At 36.8% G+C, this 27,016-nt stretch overlaps 1 protein-coding gene across 8 annotated transcripts in view; it reads right to left on the bottom strand.

Moving 5' to 3' along the window:
* The window catches only part of neo1a (neogenin 1a), a 184,250-nt gene that overhangs the window by 64,811 nt on the left and 92,423 nt on the right, over window positions 1-27,016 (bottom strand). For all 8 annotated transcript variants that reach the window (XM_065261606.1, XM_065261604.1, XM_065261603.2 and 5 more), the window contains exons 3-4: window positions 19,021-19,296; window positions 18,343-18,493 (exon numbers count right to left, since the gene is read on the bottom strand). In XM_065261606.1, the coding sequence (XP_065117678.1) occupies window positions 18,343-18,493; window positions 19,021-19,296 (427 nt within the window). The remainder of the gene's footprint in view (window positions 1-18,342; window positions 18,494-19,020; window positions 19,297-27,016) is intronic.

Below are 27,016 nucleotides of genomic sequence, written 5' to 3' on the forward strand. Positions count from 1 at the left end.
ATGCGTACAGAGTAGGGATGGAACGATTACCGGTTTCACGATTAACCACAATAAAATGTCCTGACGGTTAGTATTATCGTTTAAAATTTAATTATCATTACAACTGTGTTTGATTACCGTGATTTTGAAAAATCACGGTAAATCCTGTCCAGCCAGAATCAGTTTGACGCAGGCACGCACATGCAACATAGTTTTTGCGTATTCATTCACGGTAAACTTATAAGACAGATTTATTTATTTTTTTTACCACAGAAATAATTTCAAGGACATGAAATATTGAATTGTGATTTTCAAAAATAAAACTTGTTCCAATGTTTTCAGTGTATATATCAGTATAATATTGATAATATGATAATATTGATAACCGTGATAACTTTGGTCACTATAATCATGATATGAAATTTTCATACCGTCCTATCCCTAGTACAGAGTTACAAAAATTTGGTGGTGCGTGTACAAATTACACCCCTAATGGGCCGTATCACACCAAATGTGGGGCATCACGTTACTCGCTCTAGATTACTTGCGAGATTTAACTTGGTGTCAATTTTTTGCTTGAGTTATATATTTTTAACTTGTGCAAAGACGCGTTTGAGGCGAATAGCGTGTGCTTTCGCGGCAATTGCGCTGCCTGATTTGCGTCATTCGCATCTCCCCTCGCGAGGACGCGTCTGATCGCGTTTTTGCATTGACTTTGTATGCAATCTACCGTATTTTCCGGACTATAAGTCACACTTTTTTCATAGTTTGGCTGGTCCTGCGACTTATAGTCAGGTGCGACTTATATGTCAAAATTTATTCATACTGACTAACATGCACCAAAAGAAAACATTACCATCTACAGCTACGAGAGGGCGCTATATGTTGCTCCTGTAGCCTACCCCTGAAAAAAAAACTGTTAACTGAAACATTAACTTAAAGACGATGGAAAAGGCTTAACAAACAAAATGCCCCTAAAAAGAATAATCATTTTCTAAATAAATGCAACTTATAGTATAGTGCGACTTATATATGTTTTTTCCTCTTCATGACACATTTTTTGACTGGTGCGACTTAAACTCCAGAGCGACTTATAGTCCAGAAAAAAACAGTACTAGCGCAGATCATTGAACTCGCGTTTGGTGTGTATGCCCTATAATAAACATCTTCCTATTTTCTACAAAGTGCAATAAATGTTTACATGCAGATAATGAAAATAAATTTTAAAAAAGGGTTTCCTCCCTCCTAACATCCCGTATCAGGAACAAAATATTGATTTATTACCACCACAACTCAATATATGGCTTAGCCCTAGTGGCTAGTGCTTAGATTCTGTATTGCTTTGTACAAGATGGACAAAGGAAAGTATTATGTTTCAAACCAGATTCAAACCTGCACGGCCCGCTTAAGCATCTTAGCTCAATGTGTCAAAACATAACGGCTAACCCACAGCTTCGCTGTGATTTGTGTTTTGTCATTAGCACCCTTCTTCAAGCTGAACATTACACACTTAGAGGCTTGGCGCGAATGCCAAAAGCATAAATGTTATATCACTGAAACGGCACTTCATCTTGTTAACACATATCCTGAACAAAAGACTGCTGAAATTATAGGCCATTAACATTGATAAGCGACTCTGCCAATGGCCATATCACAATTATTTCACACACCCTATATGCATCAGACAGCTATCGACCCCAAATTGGATTTTAAATGGGAGAGCTGAATAAAGGGTGGATTAATGGTTAGTTAGCTGATTAGTATTCTGCAACACTAGTTTGTTGTCACTGCGTTGGTGTTTATAACAAAAGATCAGGAGAGTATCTTTAGTAAAGCTATTATCAGCATATGCACATTAAAAATATTTACAATGTGACATTTTAAATGCGCTTTGATGTCCGCTGTTCCAGAATCTCTGCCAGATTTAGGCACTAAATTAGATGTCCCTGCTTTCAAAAACCTTTTTTCAAAGACACGGGAAAGGTTCGGAGACTGCTGTGATCAGAGACAAAGGAGAGCACCAATACATCATCTTAATGCCAGTCCAAAGAAAACTCAAATAGCAACAACCCAAAACATCTTAGCAACTGCACGGACATAAAAATAAAAGAAAGAACAGACATTTCGAGTGACCAGAATATCATCTATTACAGATGTACTAGTACAGGGGTTTTCTGATATATTGTAGTGTTGTGTAATGGTCTCATGACATTCAGATTAAACAAATAAAATATATTTTTGTTAATTAGCGTTTTTACACTTAGAAATGATTTATTTACATTTATGATTTAATTATAATTGGTTAAAGCCACAATATGTAAGATTGCAAGCAAAGCACGATGAACGCAAGCTTCATCCTGGCTTTAAACGAGTGAACCAATAAACAATTGTCATTGCAACCCACTGTTTAAAAATCTACCTTTACATGATGACGAAATCAGACGAATTGGGTGTGTCCTTTTAAATGCAAATGAGCTGATCTCTGCACTAAATGGCAGTGGTTGGATAGTGCAGATTAAGGGGCGGTATTATCCCCTTCTGACATCACAAGGTAGGGCTGCTAGATTATGGGGAAAATCATAATCACGGTTATTTTGGTAGAAATTATAATCACGATTATTGAACTCTTTCCCCGCCATTGACGAGTTATCTCGTCAATTAAGAGAAAACTGCAATGCCGCTTTCCTTAAGCTTTTACGGTAATCTTTACTTCCACTATTATTCACTAGATGGCGATCTTACCCAATTTAAAAGTGAAGCAATAAAAAACTGAAGCAAAAATAAAAAAATATATATTTTATACTCTATGTATGTTTTGATAACAAAAGTCCTTTACAAAAATACAATTATTTTAGCTTTTTTTTTTTGAAGAAATTTCACTCAAAAAAATAAGTCATTGGATTATCTCAATAAAATTGTGGGCAGGATTTCCATCCAATATGAATGTGTTCCCCTAACTCATAAAAAACTGTTTTACACAATAAAAATATATTGAGTTGGTCCAACTCAATTTAAAGTAAATGGCAATACTCAATTAGTTGCCTCAATTCAATTTAGTGTAGTCTGAAGAACTCAATTTAGCATAATTTGAATAACTCAATGTAGTGTAGTCTGAAGAACTCAATTCTGTTATTTTATATAAAACGTTTTTATATCATAGTAATTAGCACAAGCACTTGTTAGCATGCTTATAATAATAACATGTGATACTTTGATACTTTGGATGAACATGTGAGAAGAGACTGATCTCCAAACAGGCATTAACACAGTCAGGGCTCATTGAGAGAAATATGTCACATCCACAACCTAACCACACGCGCCACTCTTCTGCACGATGGTAACCAAACAATTTGAAAAAAATATAACACAAACGCTTCTAAATCAATAAGATAAACGGACATTAAACACTATTAAGTCTTTCTCTTTACCTAAAAATGCATAAAATAACACTTAATTAAGAAAATTACTCTCCAAAAGCAGTTGCATGCAAAGCATGCTGGGAAATTATTTTTCCAGAACCCAAACTCAAACTAATTGTGTTAACGCAATTAAAAAGAAATCAATAAATTATAGTACATATTTATTTTGTGTTATACTAATTAAATATATATACAGATGTGGCCTTTAAAAATGCGCGTTTCTGAGAGCAGAATGCCGCGGAGACTTCCGAAATTCTGCGAGATCCCGCAGAAGGGGAGTTCGGTGGGGGACGCAGGAAATATAAAAACCTGTAGAGGGCAGGCGTGTTTCATGTAGGCCATACTGACGACAATGTGTGTGCTCGACTTCATGCTTAGCGTATACTGTATGATATTGAAGTAACATGACACGGATTATCAATGTTTAGGCGATAGACTTTGATGTCATACAAATGCATGCTTTTTGGCAAACATTTTGTTGGCGAAGTTTTCTTTTGCCAGTTACATAAACAGTCACATATTCTTCATAAAAATCGGACTCAAACGCGCATCATTTGTCTTATTTTTTCCGTGTACTTACAGTAGAAGAGACGTGATGTATGATAATCGAGTCTAATAACAAAATAATTCGCGAAGACCTTTGAAGAGACCGAGCGCATTTACGCAATATCATTAACTAGTTTATCTAATTTTACATTTAGTTCATTTTTGCATCTGAACGTTTTAATAGCTTTAACATGTACGGTGCGCTTTTCTGCATTACTGAACAGTAGGCTACTTTTTATATTATCATGTTTCCCTTTACATGGTATGAAACACGATAAAAAGTATGCATTGGTGTTTAATACATTTCACTGAGAATTTGTATAATATGTTATACTTTTGTACTAAGGAAATAAAATCATATTGTGAGTGTAAATATTCATAAATTGGAGGAGTTTCTGAGGTGTTTGTCATCGGCAAAATGTGCAGTTTCTTTGTTGCTGATTAAAAACCGTTGGCTATGTGATTGTTTAAAATTGACATTTTTTCTACTTATTATTAATTTATTTTTTGCCTACATTTACTCAAATAATATCAATGTGAAAATATAAGTAATTCATACTTCAAGTTAGGCGTAAAACTTACACATTTTTGATGTCAAATAGAAATAATAATAATTTGAAATATGCAATTATTACAGTTTAAAAAACTTAAATATATTACTCTGACCTTTTTAAATATATTGACTAAAATAATCTGTAAATGTAATACTTATATTATTAAGGCGTATACATCAAATAATATATGTACATTTTACACAAAATATCTGTTCTATTTTAAGTAATTTATTTTCCAACTAAAAAAATCGCATAACTGCATTAAGAGATTTTATTAAGTTACTTTAATCATTTATTTTAGAGATATTTACAAAGCCACTGAATCATTTTTAACAGTGTGTACATTATGACCTTACGGTAGACTATTATTAAATGCATATAAATAAAAATATGTAAAACTAAATAAAAAATATATCATACACGGACTGTATGTAAGCATACGTTTTCTTGTTCGGTGCACGTGGGTTTAAATGCCGTTTTTCTAAAGAAGAATTTTAAAACTTTATTGGTGGTAGTTGAGAAGAATTCCTTTTTCCATTTCTAAATCATTTTGAGCGCAATATAAATATATCATATTTTTATTCTTATTATATAAGAATACGCAATTTTTACAACATTTTTAACATATGGAAAATATACGTTATGTTGTGTGAATTTCCTAATTACAAGCTTTTGATGAAATTGCACCAAAACTAAACGTGCATAAAAACATAAAAAAGCAATTTAAATAAGCGAAAAATCTTTTTTATGAGCTCAAAATGTTGAATATAATGTGCTATTGCTGAAAATTGCCCATCTCTAAAGGAGAATATTCATCTTTAAAGTTGAAGAAACAAAAAAGTACTGACAAGCATTCTCAAATATAGCCTATATATTCTGCAAGCACTCAGTTGAGAACAATTCCATTTTCCATTTCTAAATCATTTTGAGCGCAATATAAATGTATCATATTGTTATTCTTATTATATAAGAATACGCAATTTTTACAACATTTTTAAGATATATAAAATATACGTTAAGCGTGTTGTGTGTATTTCCTAATTATAAGCTTTTGATGAAATTGCACCAAAACTAAACGTGCATAAAAACATAAAAAAAATCATTTAAATAAGCGAAAAATCTTTTTTATGAGCTCAAAATGTTGAATATAATGTGCTATTGCTGAAAATTGCCCATCTCTAAAGAAGAATATTCATCTTTAAAGTTAAAGAAACAAAAAAGTACTGATAAGCATTCTCAAATATGTATATTCTGCAAGCACTCATTTATCCATAATGATGTAATTTATTTTTTAATAACATATTGTCGCTGTCGGGCAAAGATACTCTCTGGACACCAAGACCATGTCTATGGGTTCAAGAATAACAAAATATTGGCCATTTGAAACTCGAAAGTCATCACTTTATTTTGTCCCATTGTTTTCCATTTTGCGGGTGATAAAACTCCTGTGCACGTCGTTCAAATTCATTGAAATTTTGTTCACTTGTAGTTTAGCAAGTATGTATAATACAATTTCAATAATGTTTTTACACTGCACATCGTCTGAGGAAATCCGAAGTTGCGTCGAGGGGAACCAAGCTGACAGCCGCGACAGCAGAGATTGTCACGTAGTACCTACAAAAGGGTACCTGCAGCGATATCATTCTGGCTTGGTGGGATGTCAGCCAGCGAGAGTCCTCTGATTCTGGCCTTGTTCTTTTACTCCTCAGAGTCTAAAACCAGGAGGGCATATTAAGTATTCATTGTATTTTCATTTTAACAGAGCAGCTATGGTTGCGCGTTTCACACACCTCTCCAAACCACGTTGTTAACACTATGCTTGTTCGACTTCATGCGGCGCCACAAGAACCGACAGCCGGATGACGTCAGAGTACCGCGAAAATGATTCAAGAAATCATATTTCGCCTCGCTCTCGCGATACTGTGACGTCTTCCGGCTGTCGATTCTCGGGGCGCCGCATGAAGTCGAACAAGCCTATTGACAGCAGCAAAAGCTACGCATGCGCTTTTAACTTGTAAAACTCAAAGGTGTATGGGTAATGTAGTCTCTGCTCTCGGTGGGACGAATTAGGTAGCTTGCATTGTGAAGGGCGCTTTGAAAAGCGGCAGCGCAGCCAAAGGATTAAATTAAGCCTCTGATTTAAACAGATGTGCAAATGAGCGTTCTGGTACGCTAGAAGTACGTTCTGGGCGCAGGGAGAGGTGGTGGTACGCAAGAGCTATATTTGGAAGTGGCGGTACTGAGTACTGGCGCCTACCGGCCCACATTAAAGCACTGGCGGTAGCAAAGGTAGACGGCCCTTTGAAAAGCAAAAGAAAGCTGATAAAAATGAGAAACCCACACTGAAATAAATTGGAGTAGGATTTAGGCTACTTAACAAAATCTAAACATTTTTCACTCAGAAAAGGCTAGTAAATATAAACAAAATTATCAGCAGCTTTAACTTTATTACTTTTTTTATTTTAATTCACTCTTTGTTTCAGCGATGTTTATAAATATACTATATTTTTGCATTTTGATTACAAACTGTTCTACACTGAAAAGAAACTAATGTAATCTTCATGATTTAATCACGTAAAACACAAGTCTAAACACAAGCACCACTTTTCTGAATGATGATAATCACAAACATCCCAGAGTTTGTAAACCAATTGTTTGTAAACATATTTAATGCTAACTACTTAAAAATTCAGAAAATATTTTTTACAGTGTATAAATAAAAAGACATGAAGGAAGTTAATTCCAAAATGTAATTAATTGTACATGGTTTAGCTGCTTGTTTTAGCAGCTACCAGTGACACAGAGTCAAGAAATTAAAAACCACCCACCCCTAGGTCTGCCAATTCTTTGCCAACCCCCAATGCTAATCGATCACCTCATCATCAGGGAATCAAAAGAAAACCGGTTTATCCAGTTTTCACCAGCGCGTTGGGTTTTAATTTCAACCCTTGCAGTTTCTTTGTTAAAATGCTATTTAAGCAAATAGGCCTAATACATACGCTGTATGTTATTTTAAATGAATGTTTATAACTTATAAAATTAAGTGGATATCAGGTAACTTAATTTGACATATGTTGATATAACCTAGGCTCTTTTTGTTATGAAACATGTTCAATGGTTACAGTGCCTCATGGTGGGGTTGAACCCCTGGTTCAGTTTACCCCATCTGGTTCACTTTGCCCCACAGCCACCGTTTTGGAAAACTGCCTAGCTTAGTAATTCAGGCTAATCTTTAGCTAAATCATTCACATGGTTTTATACATTAGCCTATCACCAATATGTATGGTATAAATATTTAGACCTGGATAAATCTACTTTGACATAACAGCCATTATACCTGGTATGTATACATTTTACTTTGATAGGATAAAAACTGTTTTTTTTTTTTTTTAAATCATACTTTAATCATAACTCTTTAATTTGTCCTTCTCTTTAACATAGCCAAATATAAATTATGGTTGCTACCTGTATTTGTGGTCACACGGCTACAAATCTGTATGGTTGCCTAGATAAAGGGGGTGGGTCAACTTACCCACTGGCTCACTTTGCCCCACTCTCCCCTACTTGGTATTGAGAAACGGTGTTTATCGAAGCCGGAGCGCGAGCTACAAACTACAGAGCGAGTACGCGGGTGCACAATGGTGAAAGAGCAACACACGATGTAAATAACTAAACCAGTGCTCGCAGTACAGACACTTTATATTTTAGCGTACTGCGTACCTTCACTTTCTTTTGCGTGCCACCACTTCTCATGTTGCTGGTACTTTGCCTTAAAGAGTCAAAGGGCGTTTCTATGTGGCGCTGCGCAGACAGTTCGGCACCTAAGACATCAAAGTACCGCGAGAGCAAGTCGAAATGTTACAAATGGTCCGACTTTACCTTTGCTCTCGCGGTACTCTGATGTCATACGCCGACCAGTCAGCGCCGCACCATTTAAAGTCGAACACACAAAGCGTCAAGGCAGGGCCGCTGGAAGTCATTTTGAACAGGGGGTGCTGTGAATTTTTTTAACCAAAAAACCTATGAGCCTATAGGCCTATTTAAAATACATTTTAAAAATAAATACATTGAGATTTACTACTTTATTGTCATATACACTTCAGGGCACACAGCCAGGGTCTGAAACACAGACATCATCAGTTCTCAGATGAATATGCGCTATTAATCAGAAGCAAAAATACTTATCCCAGGGGGAATTACTTTCGTTACAATTTACATACAACATATAATATTATAACAACATATAATATTAATTAAACTTCACAGTTTTCAATGTCCATGCGGACGAACATATTTTACTTTCGTTTTTAAGTTAAGATCACACGTCGATTAACAGATGTAAAATATTCTTACATTAACATACCTAGTATATTTTTATATAGATCTTTTTTTACTAAATAGTACTATTACTGTCTTTTTTAAACATATAAATAATTCATAATTTGAACAAAAATAATAATGGGTTTAGTTCTGATATTGTATACTTTTAATAAGAAAAACATGGTGTATAATTACATTTTTAGAATAGGCTTTATATAAGGTTTGTACTGTAAAAATACTTTATTTGTTACAAACAAAAGATAAAGAATTTACAAACGTGTGGAGAGCCATTTCAGCACTTGGACAGCGAAATGTTTTTTTTAAAAGCATTACTTAAAATGTTTTCTCATCTCACCATATCTACAGGTGCAGAGTCATTATATACAATAAATCCGTTGGGTAGCATTTAAAAAAAAACATTTAAAAGTAGATGCATTTGTTTAAAGCAAAGCATTTATTTACTTAGCTACAGATGAAGCAGCTCTTTGCGCCTTCTAACGTCTCATAATTGGTCATCATTTATGTCCAAGAGACTCAATAATAATCTGTTACATTTTAATCCTTTAATTTTTCATATTAAAAAGCGTTTTTGTGCTGCTGCGCATCCATGTAATAAACAAACCCGCGTTGTCATTCCGTTAATACGCATATTATCAACGCGCTCTTTACTCGAACAGAAAAAACTCGCCTCGCGAATTGCGCCGGTTGTATAGAGATTCCAAAGTCTCTCATGAGCTAGAGGACAAATATCCAGGGAGTTCAGTATTTCTGTGTGGGCATGCATCAGGGAAAGGTGTGTGAGTCTTTTCTGGGTCATGGTGCTGCATACCAATGTCTTCAAAAGATGCAAGGCGGAGAAAGTGCGCTCGGATGAGGCCACGGATAGGCACAGTAATGAAATTAAAATCCAAAATACACGTAATAACCTACGTGTGTCAAAAATAATTTCCTAAAATATTCATAAGTAATATATCAATTGTGCAAAATATTTTAACCTAAAAAAAATATATTTCTCGCCTTCCCGCGACCATGCGTCAAGGTCTGGAGGAAAATGATACCTGCCCGGATCCCACGCACGCATCTGCAGTTATATACATTTTACAAAACCAGTATTCATTAGATTTTAAGAACTTTTTTGCCACTTTTAAAACTGTAAAACTAAATAAAAAAGATATCATATGCCGAATAAGCATGTAAGCATATGTTTTCTTGTTCGCTCCACGCAACACGGGTTTAAACGCCGTTTTTTTTCTAAAGAATAATGTTTACACTTTATTGGTGGTGGTTGAGAATAATTTATATTGCTTGCAGAATAATGTATATTGCATTTTAGCGCAATATAAATGTATCATATTGTTATTCTTAAATTAAAGAATACTAATATATTTTTTACAACATTTTTAACTTTAAAACATACATATAAAGATGCTTTGTACAATAGCTTTGCTTCTGACAACAATTTTCTGTAATAAATCAGTAAATGAATCACAAAATGTGTTGAAAGTGGCGAATAAAATGCTTGTCAATTCAAACAAAGGTGTATAAAACCGCTTTAATTAACAATAACTAAACTGTGCTCTTTTGCATACCTCTACTTTTCTCATGTCTTTCTTTATACCACCTTTATCTTTTTAAAATCTTGCCACTTTTAGAAATAATTTGTTTGCATTTTTTGTATACTGCACACTTTATTTGCATCAACTATACCCATAATAACATTTTCTACGTTTTTCTTTCAATAAGGAAATCTGTTTATTGTTATGAATAACGGCTGAAAGGATAAAAAAAAATCATAACACTGACTGCCTATATGCGCAAGAAAGGTATTATTAAAGTTTTAAATATGTAAAACTAAATAAAGATATCATATGCCCACTGTACAGTATGTAAGCATAGGCCCATGTTTTCTTGTTCGCTCTGCGTGGGTTTAAACGCTATTTTTCTAAAGAATATTTTTTTAACTTTATTGGTGGTGGTTGAGAAGAATTCCTCTTTCCATATGTATAGCATTTTAGCGCAATATACATGTGTCATATTATTGTTCTTAATATATTAAGAACAATAATACTAATATATTTTTACAACATTTTTAACTTTAAAACATGTATTTTTATACCACATGAATCTCTTTAAAATAGTAATACTTTTAGAAAAACGGACATAATTATTAATATTATAAACAAACAATGAAACGGTGTCAAAATTCGACAACACAAATAATTAAGATATTCATTGTAAATAGAGTTAAGGGTATTAGGCTCACACTAAATTCTTTGTTGCACTTAGTATAAATGCCCATTGCACGTACAGTCATCTTAATAAATGTATGCGCTGTTATGCTGGCAAGAAGGGGTTGACGTCACTTTGCTGTTTTAATAGAAATATTAAATATTCAGCAATGCCCTTATTAACTTCTGGAAACAACCGCAATGACAACGCATATAAAAATGTAGTTTTTTATGCGCCACCTGGTGGATTTTCTGTGAAGCGAAACACATTAAGGGAAAAGGGAAAGTAGCCCCCCCGAAAACACTTGCAGAATTCTGCGTGACTCCGCGAGACGATTTGGCGAATGCCGCGGGAGAAAACGCGCGTTTTTAAAGGCCACATCTGTACTTATTGCTCTTAATGAGGTATTTTACATTTATTGAACACAATTTTAATGTGTCATTTCTAAGAAGGGCTTGAATCATTTTTTTGAGGGTACCCATATTTGAGTTATAAAAAGAGAACAAATGAAGATAGGGATGAAAAGTTTTTTTTTCCCGTTTGGTTTGTTTGTTTGAAAGCAGAGGGTCTGTTTTTTCATTTGCTATATTTGTATGTTTATATATTTTTGGAAGAAAATTTTCCTGGAAGGCCTTTTGTGAAACTTTTGTGAAAATCACAAAAAATGCGGGCGGGCAACTTTAAAAAAAAAAGGCTGGCGGAGAATGAGTTAACACGATTACTCAGTGACTTTGACTTAAACATGCATTTATTTTACCTTTTTATTAAAAAATATGCCTTAAAAATTGCCTTACCAACACATCGGTACAGCAGTACGTAATTTATATTTTAATCGCACAACAATTGTTTTACCTTGATTATCTTGTTTTTGTAATTGTTTAAATAAAAAAATGAAATTGAAAATAAAAATCGATTAATTGCACAGCCCTATCACAATGGTAGCTACATTTCAATGACCTACTGTTTCACATGCTTGCAGAGAATGGTTTACCAAAACTAAGTTACCGGGTTGCTCTTTTTCACATTTTCTTAGTAGATAGAAGCACTGGGGACCCAATTATAGCACTTAAACATGAAAAATTGATTTTCATGATATGCCCCCTTTAAATTAATGGTGCAGCCCTACCACAAAGTTCACAGGGATTTGTTAATCCAGAAAAATTCCTGTTTTAAATAAAGGCTCGTCCCTTGATTCCTTGTAATCATCGCCCTTTTAGTGGCTTAATATCTGCGCTATTCTCAGTTTCCGATTGAAGAAACTATGACAACACAACTGAACAAACACAGAAGTGACAGCATCTAACACGCAGCCGTTGTGCCTTGCAGCTAATTCATTATGATGGCATAAAATAATGTGATTAAACATACATGTAAAAATATTAATTGACTCATCCATTAACATGATAATAACCAAAAATTTTTACAAAAAGTTTCAATATTTTTCCTATTTAAAACTTTACTCTAACAATAGCAATTGAATAAGCAGGGGACTATTTTCGGGCAGTGGGTAATATCATTGCGCCTGCTGCAGCCATGTTACGGCAGCAAAGTCCTTGATTATTACGCCAGAATGAGAGTATAGTTCCTAACCATATCTGCCTAGAAAATCACAACTTTTAATTTTCTGTCGGTCTTAGTACACGATGTAACTACAGAAGAGTCAAGTTTTAAATAGGAAAAATATCAAAACTCTTCGGTTATTTTTGAGCGCGATGCTAATGGTCTATGCTAATTCAATGGATTATGCTAAGCTATGCTAAAAGTGGTTCCACCAGACCCAGAGATTAGCTGAATGGAGTGTCCCTTAAAGCTTCACCTTTGTTATTGTGTAATAGCGACCTCTAGTAGTGAAAATCTACATATTGTGGCTTTAATTTTATTAACTTACATGAACCACAGTGTGAGAAATTTGAAAGGGACAATATCAAATACCTAGCGTCTTATCATCAAGGCAGAAATCTAATGTATTATTCAGGTTGCAATTTGGGTTGTTTTCTACTTTGCTAGGCATGCAATGATTTTTGCATAAGTCCCCAAAAAGATTCTTCCTCTTTTATATCCTCAAATATTTATGAACACAATACAGACCACTTTACTCTAAAAATGAGGCGGAGATTGATCAGAATGGCAGTGAATCTCTGTGTAACATTTAAATTGTGTATTAAAGTCTTGGGGGGATTGAAGTCACACTTTATACAGACCACAGACTTTATAAGTCACTCTCTTTCATCTCGGTTACCGTAGTTAATCCCTATAGCACAGACATTCTCAGAGGCAGTGAAGAAGTTACAGTTCTGCTAGCACACAAAGCATTTTTCCACAATTGCAGACGTGTCAATTCAGAAAAGCTTCGGTCTGTCACAGTCTGATAATAAGAACCATACAGATGCTTCACCCTTTTCTTCTGCTTTACTATTCAAATTACTCACTGACGGTCCAAAAGAAATTGGGAAGATGCATTATCTTACAAGTACCTTTAATTGTCAAGAAAAACAAAAGAAAGTTTAAGTGTGTTTTGTGCACTCAACAGACTTTTGTTCTCCAGGTCGCTCCTCTGATCATTCAAGTCTTGCACAACTTACTGGTGGGCAATTATTGGTGATGTTTGCCAAGGCACGGAAATCATTACCCCTTACCCACTTTGGGCTGTTACGGACATGAATCATACCACAAAAAAGATGATGGGAATCGGGACTGATGATGTGAAAAATAATCCTAATTATGCCATATTTTGGATAATACAAATTAGTCAAAGGGGGCTTTTGGCAAGCACTTAGCAACCACTCGTAACACCTAGCAACTGCATATCTAATACCCCATTCACACAGCAGTTTTGTCCCAGAAATTTCCGTAAAATTGGCAGAGAGGCTTCTGTGTGAACACAAACACGTCCCGAACATGTCCTGGGATCGCTCCCGTAAAGAGGACCTACCCATAACATAACAGAACACATCCTCTATAAACAAAAGGCAGAAACAATGCCGTAAGGGGCGTGCCGTAGCGACAAGAAGTTATGGTTCAGCTCTTTGACACAGAGATTTAAACGCAGATCAACATTAATGACAAAAAAATGTCCTCAAACTGGACTGAAGCAGAGATCAGGGAGTTTGTCACTATGTGCGCTAAAGCTGAGATGATTCACCAGCGTGACAGGACATGGCATCACATGCTCCTTACGATCTTGTTATAAACTAAAAAGTGCTTGGTTTCTTGCGAGAAAAATCACGGATAATTAGCAAACTTCAGACGCTGTAGAAACAACCTACCTAGTACAGGACTTTAAATATGTGTCTTTACAGGATCTTTATGGTATGTGTGTGAACGCACGCATAGATTTTGGAAAATCAAGGGCAGTGTAAATGAACCAAAATTTAAACGTATCAAATCGTATTTTCCGTAATCTCTGTGTGAAATGGGCTATACATTATCAACCTGGCAAACACAAGGAAGAGTACAATGGTTTACTTCAAAGTTTTGTGGTGTTGCCATCTGATACGTCCATCAATGTACATTTGTGTAAGGCAGGGTTTTCCAAACCCTGGTGGTTGGCAGTGGGAATTGCAGGGGGGGGTTGATGATAAAGAAATTAATTACAATTAAATTATAATATTTAAATATCTGCATGTCATGTGACCATTACACAACTCTACAAAATATCAGAAAACGGAGAACTTGTGCAAAATGGACAGATATGTGAAATTTACAAATAAAAGAAAATTACCGGATGAAGGTACAATAACACGTAATAATGACAATAACTATGCAAAATACTACTGATTCAACTTCAAAAACGAATGAAAAAACTTGCAAATGTCCTAAAGCCGACCCTTAAATTATTGAAATATTTACTTAAAGTGGACATATCACGAAAATCGGACTTTTTCCATGTTTAAGTGCAATAATTGGGTCCCAGTGCTTTTATTTACCTAGAAAATGTGAAGAAAAAAAAAAATCAACCCAGTAGCTTGGTTTTGGTAAACATCTGAAAAAATAGCTCATTGAAATTTGGCTCCCCTTGTGATGTCAAAAGGGGATAATACTGCCCCTTAATCTGCGCAATCCAACCACGGCACTGCCATTTAGTGCAGAGATCAGCTCATTTGCATTTAAAAGGAAACACCCCAAAACAGCACATGACATGTTTGCTCACACCTACAAAGTGGCAATTTTACGATGCTATAATAAATTATCGACCATATTTTCCGGACAATAAATCGCTCCGGAGTATAAGTCGCATCAGTCAAAAATGGGTTTTAAAGAAGAAAAAAAATAGAAAGTCGCAGTGGGCTATGCATCACATTTGTGACCCGTCACGGAAACCAGGGGCACAAGTCGGCAGCACAAGTTTCGAGAAAATGAGAAACAAAGTTTTTTTTTCAAAATTTGTGATTTTCGTTTTATTGCAGAATCTGTTAGTTGAGATCACGAAGAAGCCTCTCCATGTTTGAGATAGCAGTTTTTGTATATTTAAAAGCTTACATTTTGCGGTTAAAATAGGCTTGTTTTTCCGGAGATTCTAGCGTGCAGCGGGGGGGCGTCATTGTCTGTGTGTATATTTACATACTGTATAAGCTTGTGTTTTCGCCTCCGCCCCCAAAGGGAACAACGTGACTACTAAATAAGGATAGTTCGCCCAAAAATGAAAATAATGTAATTAATGACTCACCCTTATGTCGTTCTAAACTCGGAAGACCTCCGTTCATCTTCGGAACACAGTTTAAGATGTTTTATCGTTAGATTTAGTCCGAGAGCTTTCCCCTTCATTGAAAAATCTATGTATGGTTTCCATGTCCAGAAAGTTAATAAAACCATCATCAAAGTAGTCCATGTGACATCAGTGGGTCAGTAAGATTGTGTTGATGCATCGAAAATACAGTTTGGTGCAAAAATAGCAGAATTACGACTTTATTCAGCATTGTCTTCTCTTCCGGCTCGAGCGTGAAGTCACGTGACTGTAGTGACGCGCTGCCCTGTTCCTCAGACATGTTTGCAAAGTTTTTTTTTTTTTTTCAAACTTACAGCGTGTCTCCCCAGACTGTAAATGAAGCTCGGGCGCACAAAACAAAAGAAAGATAAAAGAAGCTGGGGCGGAACAAATAACAGTCAGCCGCATCATACGTCAGCCGCGTCACTGACTTTATGCGGCGCCGCAGTCGGATGACGTCAAAGTACCGCGAGAGCTCTTCAAGAAATCTTACGGAGTAGTTTAATTTCGACTTGCTCTCGCGGTACTTTGACGTCATCTGTATGTCAGTTCTTGCAGCGCAGCATGAGTCCAAACACACAGAAGTTACACAGATATCGTTGTATTCTTCATGTAATTGGCTACATGTTTTGTCTATCAATATTTTCCATGAAGTCATTGGCTGATGGAGGAACGAGCGAGCCATTGGTAACATCTCTAAAGGATGTCACGTTTTCGACGGCGCTGTTTGGATGATCTATTATACTACTTCCCTATTTTAAATACAAACTTTGAAGGCGGGTTTATGTGTTTAACGGAGTGTAAGCTCATATACCCTTACATGTTACGATTTAAATAGTCTTCAGATTATTTATTATATTGTATTACCAGACATTCATGCGAAATCTGATGTAAACAATCTATATTTCACGGATTATACGCATTTGTGGACAAATATGGTCATTGGATAATCTGAAACAGAGTGGATTCGACTTGTGATCCCCACAAAGGTAAAAGAGTCATGTTTATTTTTGCGGGTTGTCATTTGGTCATAAAATACTACATATGATGCTAGAACATCTCAAAAAGGGTTTTACAGGGGGTATGGCTTAGCTAAATGAGATGTAAATGAGCCCTATTGTCTCCCCCAGCTGAAAAGAAGAGTCCCTTTCGTCTCGATTTTCTCGGTTTGAGTATTTCTGAGTTCCTTTATTCAAATGGCCACAACTTCTCCAAATCTTATCAGATTTCCATGTGTTACACATCGTTGGAAAGCTTAGAAACTGCACTTTCAGAATCTGTGAATAACTCAAAATGCCCAGATCCGACTTGTGTCACTACTTTCCGTGACTGGTCACATTTATTTAGAAAATGATTTCGCAAAATCCAAGCTGAAGAACAGACATTTAATCTGGAAAGGCAAGTTACTCAACTAAACAGTGGTACACAGAGCAGCAGGTTAAATAGGTGTCCGTACGTGTTAAAGTAACATAAACAGTTATTTACATGATACACAATACCATATCGAACATACCTGGGAGGCTGATTAGACTAAATTAACACAACAAGCCAAATCAATTCAAAAAGGTCCCGAAGTCATTCCACATCACTGAATCCATTGAATTACATAAATACAGGAGCAGCATAGAGCAGACTCTCGCGGCTGTAGACGGTAATGGTTTCGCGTTACAGTATGAAATAATTTTGACATATAAGTCGCACATGACTTCAAGTTCCAGGAGCCGCCAAACTATGAAAAAAGTGTGATTTATAGTCCGGAAAATACGGTATTTGGTATTTTAAGCTAAAACTTCACATATGTACTCTGGGGACACCAAAGATTTATTTTACATCATAAAGTCTTGTGTAATGTCCCCATTAAAATCACCACTTTGTACTTCAAGTAAATAATGAAGGAGGTTCGGCTGAGAAAAAAGTTTGAAAACCCGTGGTGTGGGGCAGTGGTACTAAAATACCATGATGATAACAGATGGCAACACCACAGAACTTTGATGAATACCATGGTATTTTTGTGACACTTTCAAAAAAAAAAAACATGTTGGTGTAGCGGTACACATTTGATATGATGCTACTGCTAACATTTTTTAATTTTTAAAGTCTTATTTTATGTATTTGCATGTTTTTACCACTTTGTGGTAGGTAATGAAGATCCAAATAAACAATAAACCATGGTACATTTACAATGCTGAGAGTCTCTAGGTGTCATGTGGCACACAGCACGGCAGCTAACATGAATGTAGCGTGTATAAACAGTGGAGTTAACGGTCTAATCTGCGAACAGCCTCGTAGTGTACGAGAGGTGTGACGGAGATTGTGTATGTGTGGTTTAGACACTTGCTGTCTTGACTAGTATTCGCACCTCTGAGGCGGGCGCCGTCACTCTAATTATTTACTCGGGCAGCTGGGACGGGCCTTGCGCCAACCGAACAGCACACATACAGGGAGACTGATGGCTAAAAGTGGACAGTGTTGCCACAGCGGGACTCAAAGCTCACGTCGGTCACCCTGGCAGAGGAATTAATGTCCCGGTTCTGCCAAGCACCTGATGATGGCTGTCTGACTGAGTGTAGATCTGCACTGTTAATCTCACCTCTCCTCAATAAGCCGGTTTTTGTGCTTCCATCGAACATACGCTGTGGGATATCCCGTCACCACGCAGGGGAACAGCACGTTCTCTCCTATGCTTTTAGACACTGCTTGAGGTTCCTGGAGGAACTCCAGACTCCGTTCCTCACCAATTTCTGCAAAAGAAAACAGTATGCATATAGTCGGTACATGTTTGTCCACATCGTTCATTTCAGAGCGCAGTGAATATGTCGACCGCCTGCGTCTTAAAAAATATAACGTTTCATTTGAACTGCTCCGTGTTTAATAAGATAAGCCCAGCAGGTGACAGAGCTTCAGGTCTGATTTATGTTCTGTAATATCTCACGACTGCCGGTCGAAATAAATCAGCAGGGCTCAATATTAGCCACAAAGGAGTTCAGGTCTCTTTAGCCTCAGTAAAAATACACTATATAGACAAAAGCAATGGGACGCCCCTTCCAATAAAGATGTTTGGGGCGGCACAGTGGCCACTCCAAACAGTTCACTGTTGTCTCACAGCATAAAGGTCCCCGGTTCAAGCACTGGCTGGGTCAGGTGGTCTCTCTGTGTCAGCATGGGTTTACGTTGGGTATTAAAGTATATGGTTTCCTTCCACAGTCCAAAATCTATACACACACTGAGGGAAGGGCAATTTGACTTTGAACTTATGGTTATGTCTTACCAGGCAGTATTTGTATTTCAGCCTCTTCGCTGGTCTTGGTGGGTCCGGCGTTCTCGATGACGCAGCGGTAAAGTCCTGCATCCGTCTCTGTGGCATTACTGATGACAAGAGCTCCGCTCGGCAGGATAAACACTCTCTCGTCCGGATTAACCGGCTCCTTGTTTCTCTCCCAATGGATGAAAGACACAAGGTCTGGATTTACCTCGCAGTTCAGCACATGACTGTCACCTGCCCGGACCGATGCAGCTTCAGGCTGACTGAGGTACCGCGGTATTCCTTCAAGAAGAAAGAGAGAAATCAAAATGTTATCAAATATTGTGCAAATAGGTTAAGTCATCATGTTAAGCTTTAGTGAGATATTAATTTTGATGTAAACTTTTCCTCCGGGTGTCAGTGATTTACAAATTGACCGTTTTTTTTTTTGTGCGGTAAAAGTGTAGTAACCATGTTTTTTGGTAATTGTGTTTTTTGGTGTATTAATAAAAACCATGTTTTTTTCTTTAAAAAATGTACTTGAATGAAGTAAAAATACTTTACTACTTTTCACCTCTGAACATTACCCATTTTTTATCCAAACGTATTCATTCAGGACCACAGTATTGACATTTTATACTGTAGCTCTACTCTGCATATTGTTTATATCTTTATTTGATTCTCCTAATGAGTTCCTAAGATGGCTAAACTTATTTTAAACATAATAAAGGTCTCCATAAATCCTAGTGGGTTCCCCTGTGGTGTCAGAAGCAGACAGATCATCTTAACTCTTTACCCGCCATTGATGAGTTAACTTGCTTCCCTGCCAATGACAAGTTTTTCCAGCAATCCGTATTTCCGCTATTATCTTACCCAACTTATAAAACCGGAAGTATTCCCTTAGGGCAAACAGTTCGAACTCTGTGTATGTTTTGAGGATCGCTTTGAATCTGATCTCTATCAGTGTCCTTCACCAAAAATTCTCAAATTTCAGCTTTTTGCTCAAACTTTTGTATTTTTGAAGAAACCTACCCATATTTGAGAGGTGATAAAAAGAGAACTAATGAAGATATGATGAAAATTAATAGGGGTCTGTTCTTTCGTTTGATACATTGTATGTTTATATATTTAAAGAAGAACATTCCTGGAAGGCATTCAACTTTTGTGAAAATCATAAAAAATGATTGCGCTGGCTGGCAATTTAAAAAAAAATGCTGGCAGGGAAAGAGTTAAGAGTGTTATCACACAACGTTAAAACAGACACCTATGGATTCGACGCAGGCAAATGAAAGCCATACATCAGAATCTCTTTGTGAGAGACTAAAAGGAAAGCAGTGATGGAGTTTCCTTTGTGTGGCATCACTGCACACATGCCTCTCTCTCTCTCTCTCTCTCTCTCTCTCTCTCTCTCTCTCTCTCTGACTGCAGTTAAAGATGCTATCAGCCTCTGAGTGAACACAGACCAGCATTCATACATCTCCACAGGCTCTGTTTTATAAGGGCTGGGAGAAAGGTTTCACGGAGCATGGTGTGGGCTTTTAATCCCCTTATAAACTATACACAACAGCAGACTTTTAGGACAGAACAGCTCTTATACTCTTAAAGGAAATGTTTCTCATTTTAACAGAACAAAGCAACAACCTTTACTATGGCTGAGACATATTTTATACAGAGTATTTACAATACATGTAACTAGTAATGACTATTGTAGCCCCATGCCAGCATAAAAATAATAAATAAATAGAATAAAGTTATACATATACATCCGTAAACATACAGTATTGTTACACACGTGTACATATCTGGAAACAAGTATGTAAACAGAAACACTTATATGTAAGTATATAAAAAATGAAAAAAAAAAATAATTGGACCAATAAATAAATAACTGCTTTGTCCACAAATGTTCTTGTAGGAATGCCTACTCAGTTATGTATAAGCTAAATTATTGCACACTACTAAAGATGATATAGATAAAGAGAACAAAAGGCAACCACTATATGTATCAGGAAATGAGATTCAAAAATCAATGATCACTATCAAGATATTCAAAACATGTCTCCCAGATCTGTAAGAATTAGGGGTGTGCATTGGCACTGCCCTCACAATTCAATTCAATTACGATTCACCAGGTAACGATTCAATTCAATTCATTTCTACGACGCATTGCGATGCATCAGAATTCTACTGTACACAACAAGGCAAATTTTTAATCAGTCAAGTAGTAAAGTCAAGTGCAACTATTCTCAACAAAAACGGAAGCTTAGCAGCTTTAAGACAATGACAATTATATACCTGAGATGAGAATTTTACACACAGCGTAAGTCTTGTCTAGTTTCCCATTAACTTTATAGAATCCGAAATGTGCCAATATGTCCACTTTCCATGGAAAAGGGTGCGTTTTTATTTACCGGTCTATCACGGTCATCTCTCCGCCTTAGTAGGGCTGGGTATCGATTCAGATTTTCTAGATCGATTCAATTTCGATTCACAAGCTGTCAAATCGATTCGATTTCGATTCTCGATTCAATTTTCGATTCCGGTTCTCGGGGCAGTTTTTATACTCGATTCTCGATTCAACTCAATAAATATAGATTAAATACAAATACTATACTAATAAAAAGATCAGTTAACAGCAGGTTTCAAGTGGGTAATTAATTATTAAAATCGATGAAGCACCTGAAACCACCATTTTAAGCACTGAATTAATGAATGATAGGCTTGCCTCTCGCTCCTTGGTAACCTCGCGCAAAGCAAAAAATAGGGTGACATCTAGTGAAGAAGACTAGTCATTCGATTTACGTTAATCTTTCGTTCAATGTTTGCAGAAATAAATATGAAAAAAAAAAATCGATTCTGCTCTTTGAGAATTGATTCTAAATCGACCACATAAAAAAAAACGATTAATCGAAAAATCGATTTTTTTGCCCAGCCCTACGCCTTAGCCATTTTGATTGTTGTTGTTATGCCCCCGGAAGTAATTGAAACTTCACAACTTTATTGTCCACTCGAGGCCAGAAAATAAACAGTGACATAATCGATTATGGCACTTTGCTGCATCGGTCCTGAATCGTGCATGCCCGCATTGCGATGCATTGCCGAATCGATTATTGTTGACACCCCTAGTAAGAATTCCTTTGGTTTACCAGCTATTTCGTATGTAATATTTTCCATTGTATCTTTTGTATATACATAAAGTTTCTACATACTTCCCCCACCATAACCTGCTGTTTATTCATTGTACATATCACAAATACAATGGCAAGAAAAAGTATGTGAACCCCTAGGAAAGAACTGGTTTTCTACAGTGATATGCCATAAAATGGTGATCTGATCCTCATCTAGGTCATAACTATAGACAAACACAATGTGCATATGCTGACAACACACAAATAATTTTAGTTTCTTGTGTCTTTAAAAAAAAACACCCATTAAACATCCACAGTGCTGAAGGGAAATGTAAGAGAACTCATGGACTAATTACTTTAACCAAAGCTAATTTGTGTCAGAATCTGACAAACTGTAGCTGTAATTAATAAAATAAGTTTAAATGTGTGGTTTAAAAGACACTCAAATACTTAAGATTGTTGCCTTAAGAAGCATCAGCTCTTATAAACCATGCCAAAGATATCGCATCAAGAGTTGTTGCACTCCATAAGGCTGAAAAGGGATACAAAACAATCTCAAAATGTTTAGACATCCATCAGATTAGAGTTAGACAAATTGTCTATAAATGGAGATTAAACCTGTGACTGATCGTCTAGCTGTATCAACTGGCGTTGTCTTTCCCATATATGGGACTCAACGTCGTCACAATGCTATTGCTACTAGTACCTGCATCAAAAATTCTATTCGCCTCATTAAGAAAACATGCACTATTCGCCTCAAACGCGCCTTCGCCTAAGTTGAAAATATTCAACTCAAGCGAAAAATTTCCATGACACATAGTTAAATCCCCCGAGTAATCTAGAGCTACCAACGCGATGCTATGCGTTTGGTGTGTACATAGCATTAGCGTGCTTTGTTTTATTTACTGTTGGTTGCTAGGTTACCAATACCACCATTATTCGCGCAAATATTTTGATGGAAACACACCAAATTCACATTTGTTTTTGTTTTTTACGAATTTTGAAAAGATTCGACGTTTCGATGAAAACCCAGCTACGGTTAATGCCATCCATTGCAATATCAACATTTGCAGTATTTCTATGATTTCGGTATATCTTGCAGCCCTCAGATGGACCATTTTATTACCAATGTTGCAAAATATTACTCATAAAACATTGTGCCACCCTGACCTTTAGGACAACATTTCTTAGTTTTCAGCTCAGACGTTGTTTTAGTTGCAGTGGGAGCTCTATGGTTATATTCAAGCTCTGTCTCAACCTTTCCATCCCAACAGTCCAAGAGCAACATTTGTTGAGTGATTCATAATGCTGGTGTAGATGCCACATGAAGAAAAGTGTTTTGCTGTAGGCTTGGACCTCACACAGACACGTGGAGACACAATGAGAGCCACAAACATTTCATCTCAATGGTTTGATCCAGGCATCAATCTGAGTGCACAGAAACACGACACAAACAGGACATTTGGATTGACAGAACGATCATGGTTTATTGGCCGGACGTTTGAGTGATTTCACACCACAGCACGTCTCTGAAGAATTAATCCAATACGGCTGATGCAGGTTAGTGCTGGGAAACAGTCAATCGAACGTGCGATGTGACCTTCAAACTTAAGCAGAGTCAACACAATCCAAGCCTATACTGAGGAAAACAGGCCACCTCAAATCAAGGGGCCCTTCAGTACACCATTAATGGGGCCCAAGCCTCTATTTACCCTCCTGAAACTGATGAGTGGTTATAAGGTCCCTTTTGGCCCGCTGGGCTGAAGTTCGCTCACAATGGTCAAGCACTCAATCAACTCTCTGGATACTCGTTTTTTATTGGGTCTCGGAGGCGACAGGCGGCTCCAAACATTTACAGGCTCATGGAGCAGCGACTTCATCCTGTGACTGTGTTTTAACACACCAGGCATACTGAGAAAGATACGCGGCGAGCAGGATTTACAGATGCTGTTAAATGTGAGTATGAGCAGATAAATCTGAGGTTGAGAAGGTCTGCGAGAAAAACAAGCGGACAGACCTCGCTCCAGCGTGCTCGAGCTACAGCAGTAAACAAAGAGGTTGAAGAGTATAAACTAAGAAAATAAACCCTCCAAGCCAAGGAAGGATAAATAAATAAAAACCTGACCTGTACCAGGGTCATTCTCAGTAAAAGGTCGCTATGGGTGTGCCACATCATGTGTGTTCACAAGACTTACTACTGATATCTGTATTAGGATACTGAACTTAGTCACATAGATTTGACTGTGTTTAGAAATAACCAAGGCCATATCTATAATTTTCATTTACAGAGAACTTAATGCACACTACGTTCAGCCAAAACATGCTTTGTCATTTTTCATTTAAGAAACATAGGTTGATCATTGTGATATAAGGTCATATATAAATGGTAAATGGTAAATGGACTGCATTTATATAGCGCTTTTAACAGACCTATGGCCATCCAAAGCGCTTTACAATTAGCCTCACATTCACCCATTCACTCACACATTCATACACCGACGGTGGTGTCAGCCATGCAAGGCGCCAGCCAGCTCGTCGGGAGCAGCTTTAGGTGTCTTGCTCAAGGACACCTCGACACTTGGTCCAGTGGAGCCGGGGATTGAACCACCAACCTTCCGGTTTGTAGACAACCTACATGAACCACTAGACCATTGCCGCCCCTATATATTGCCGACCATATATAAGAATGATTCTAACAAATATCAACAATAAAGGGGGTTGCACACCGGACGAGAAGCACAGCGCCGCATCATATCGCGTCTAGGACAACTCGGAGGTATCATACACCGGAAGTGCACATTAAATAGCACAAGCTTAGTCAGATAGCGTCTACTTCAAAATTCAAAATATACGTTAGCAGCAAATGAAACGAAGTTTTGAAACGAACCGCCTTGTAAGTTTACACTAGACTAAATATTACAGCATGATTTCATATCCTAAAATACAAGAGAGAGCAAAAAGACAAATAATCAAATGTAGCAGCGAAGCACAGAAGAAATTAGTAAACCCAGCTACCAATTAAACGGAGTTTAGCGGGATTTCCCAGTAGGAATGATCGGTCTCGTCTGCTTGACGTGCAGAAAATATTTGCATCAGATATCTGACACACATTCGCCTAGAGGAGATCTACTTTTGTTAGCCAAGATCTGTTTAACACATTCGACATTACAGCAACAAAACGGATAAAATGTTAATCGGTTAAAATGATGCGGGGTTCGGTCCGTCTATTTCCTTTTAACTATAGAGTTCCACTTGCGAAAGGATGAGCATCATTGTATGCCCGTGGGTTTTATTCTGGCTCGGTTTCCCAGAAGCAGTCGGAATTGATAACGGGCACACACATTAGTAAATGAACGCCGCAGTCCCGCAGGCCGCCTCATTACAAATCTAACACAATAAAACATCTCTTCCCATTTTGATGTAGCACTGCATTAACGTCAGCTATCACCGGCATGTAACCCTATACCACACTAAAACAAAAGGTCCATACTGAGGTCAAAATTTGTACACTACTTTACGCCGTAAAGTACCTTGACCTATATAATAACAAAACTGAAACAAACAATCCTGCTCTAAAATGTACATTTAGGCTTTTAGCAGTAGTTTTAATCCAAAGGGTGAGGATAACAACAAAGTGATTTATCTTAGGGAGGCAAAAAAAAAAAATGCAATACAATGATAAATACAATAAAAAAATCCCTTTATATCACAACAGTTAATCAAATTACTGTCACAAAATAGCACAATCACGTATAATTGTCTAATGTACAGACAGATAACAACGTAAATGCACTGTAAGTCACTTTGCATAAGAGCACCTGCCGAATGCATCAATGTCAAAGCAATAATGGTTTATAATAAAACTGCTGATTTTAATTGTATCGGTCCGCCTGACTTCCCTGCTCTAGTTTTTAAGGGATTGTTTTTGCACTTTTTCAGGGTTGAAGCTTAAATATGCTTAAATATGTATCAGCAGCGGCAAGAATCACAGTAGGAGTTTGACTCGATTTGGCAAATGGGAGGGGCTTCTGTTTGATCTCGTATTTGCATACAGATGAGCTAATAAAAATACACACCAAGCCTTTATGCCCTGAAGATATGTCTGGAATACCAACCTCACAGACAGAAGAAAATATCCTCATAATTATTAGTGTAGGAACTGTGTGAGTGCTGAGTGTTTAGTCAAAGGGTTTTCATTGCTCAGCGGTTGCTCTTTTATAGCACAGAAGACTTAACAGAGTTGCTAGTTGTGTTTAATTAAAGTATAAACTTCGTTTCAGATGTTTCTTGTAAAAATTCATTAAAAGATATATTAAGCTATGCTATAGTCCCAGACTAAAATGCATGTATGAGCTGGCTTACCTTAAAAAGACCTTGTTCTGGCATATCTTAACATATATAAGTGTGATTGTTTGGTCTCAAAATGCACACCAGTATTGGGCTTTTTGTATGGTGTGTTTGTAAAACTACTTGAATGTCATAATACAACATAATACAACATAATACAACACTTGAATGTCAATAATACAACCAAGGCCTAGTCTTGGATTAATCTAAACTCTGTCCGGGAAACCGCCCCTCAGATACTATAACTAAAGGAATAGTTTCTAAATTTAAATGTAAATCTAAACTTAAGACATTCTCCTTTAACATTCACATAAAATGTCCAGTAAATGTACTTATCCCGCAATAGTTAGTTTGTCCAGAACAAAGCATTCACATAACTCATCTGGGTAATATACTTATGCCGCAATAGTTAGCCTGTCTGGAACGGAGCTGATTTAAACCACAATACTGTATAACACTTGCATTACATGTGAACGGCCCCTATGCTAATAGGATTCTGTATCTCTGTCCCTGTCTCGTCCTCGACCCCAAGGACAATGAGACAAACA

The sequence above is a fragment of the Paramisgurnus dabryanus genome, chromosome 2, assembly GCF_030506205.2.
Source record: "Paramisgurnus dabryanus chromosome 2, PD_genome_1.1, whole genome shotgun sequence".
Classification (NCBI taxonomy): domain Eukaryota; kingdom Metazoa; phylum Chordata; class Actinopteri; order Cypriniformes; family Cobitidae; genus Paramisgurnus; species Paramisgurnus dabryanus.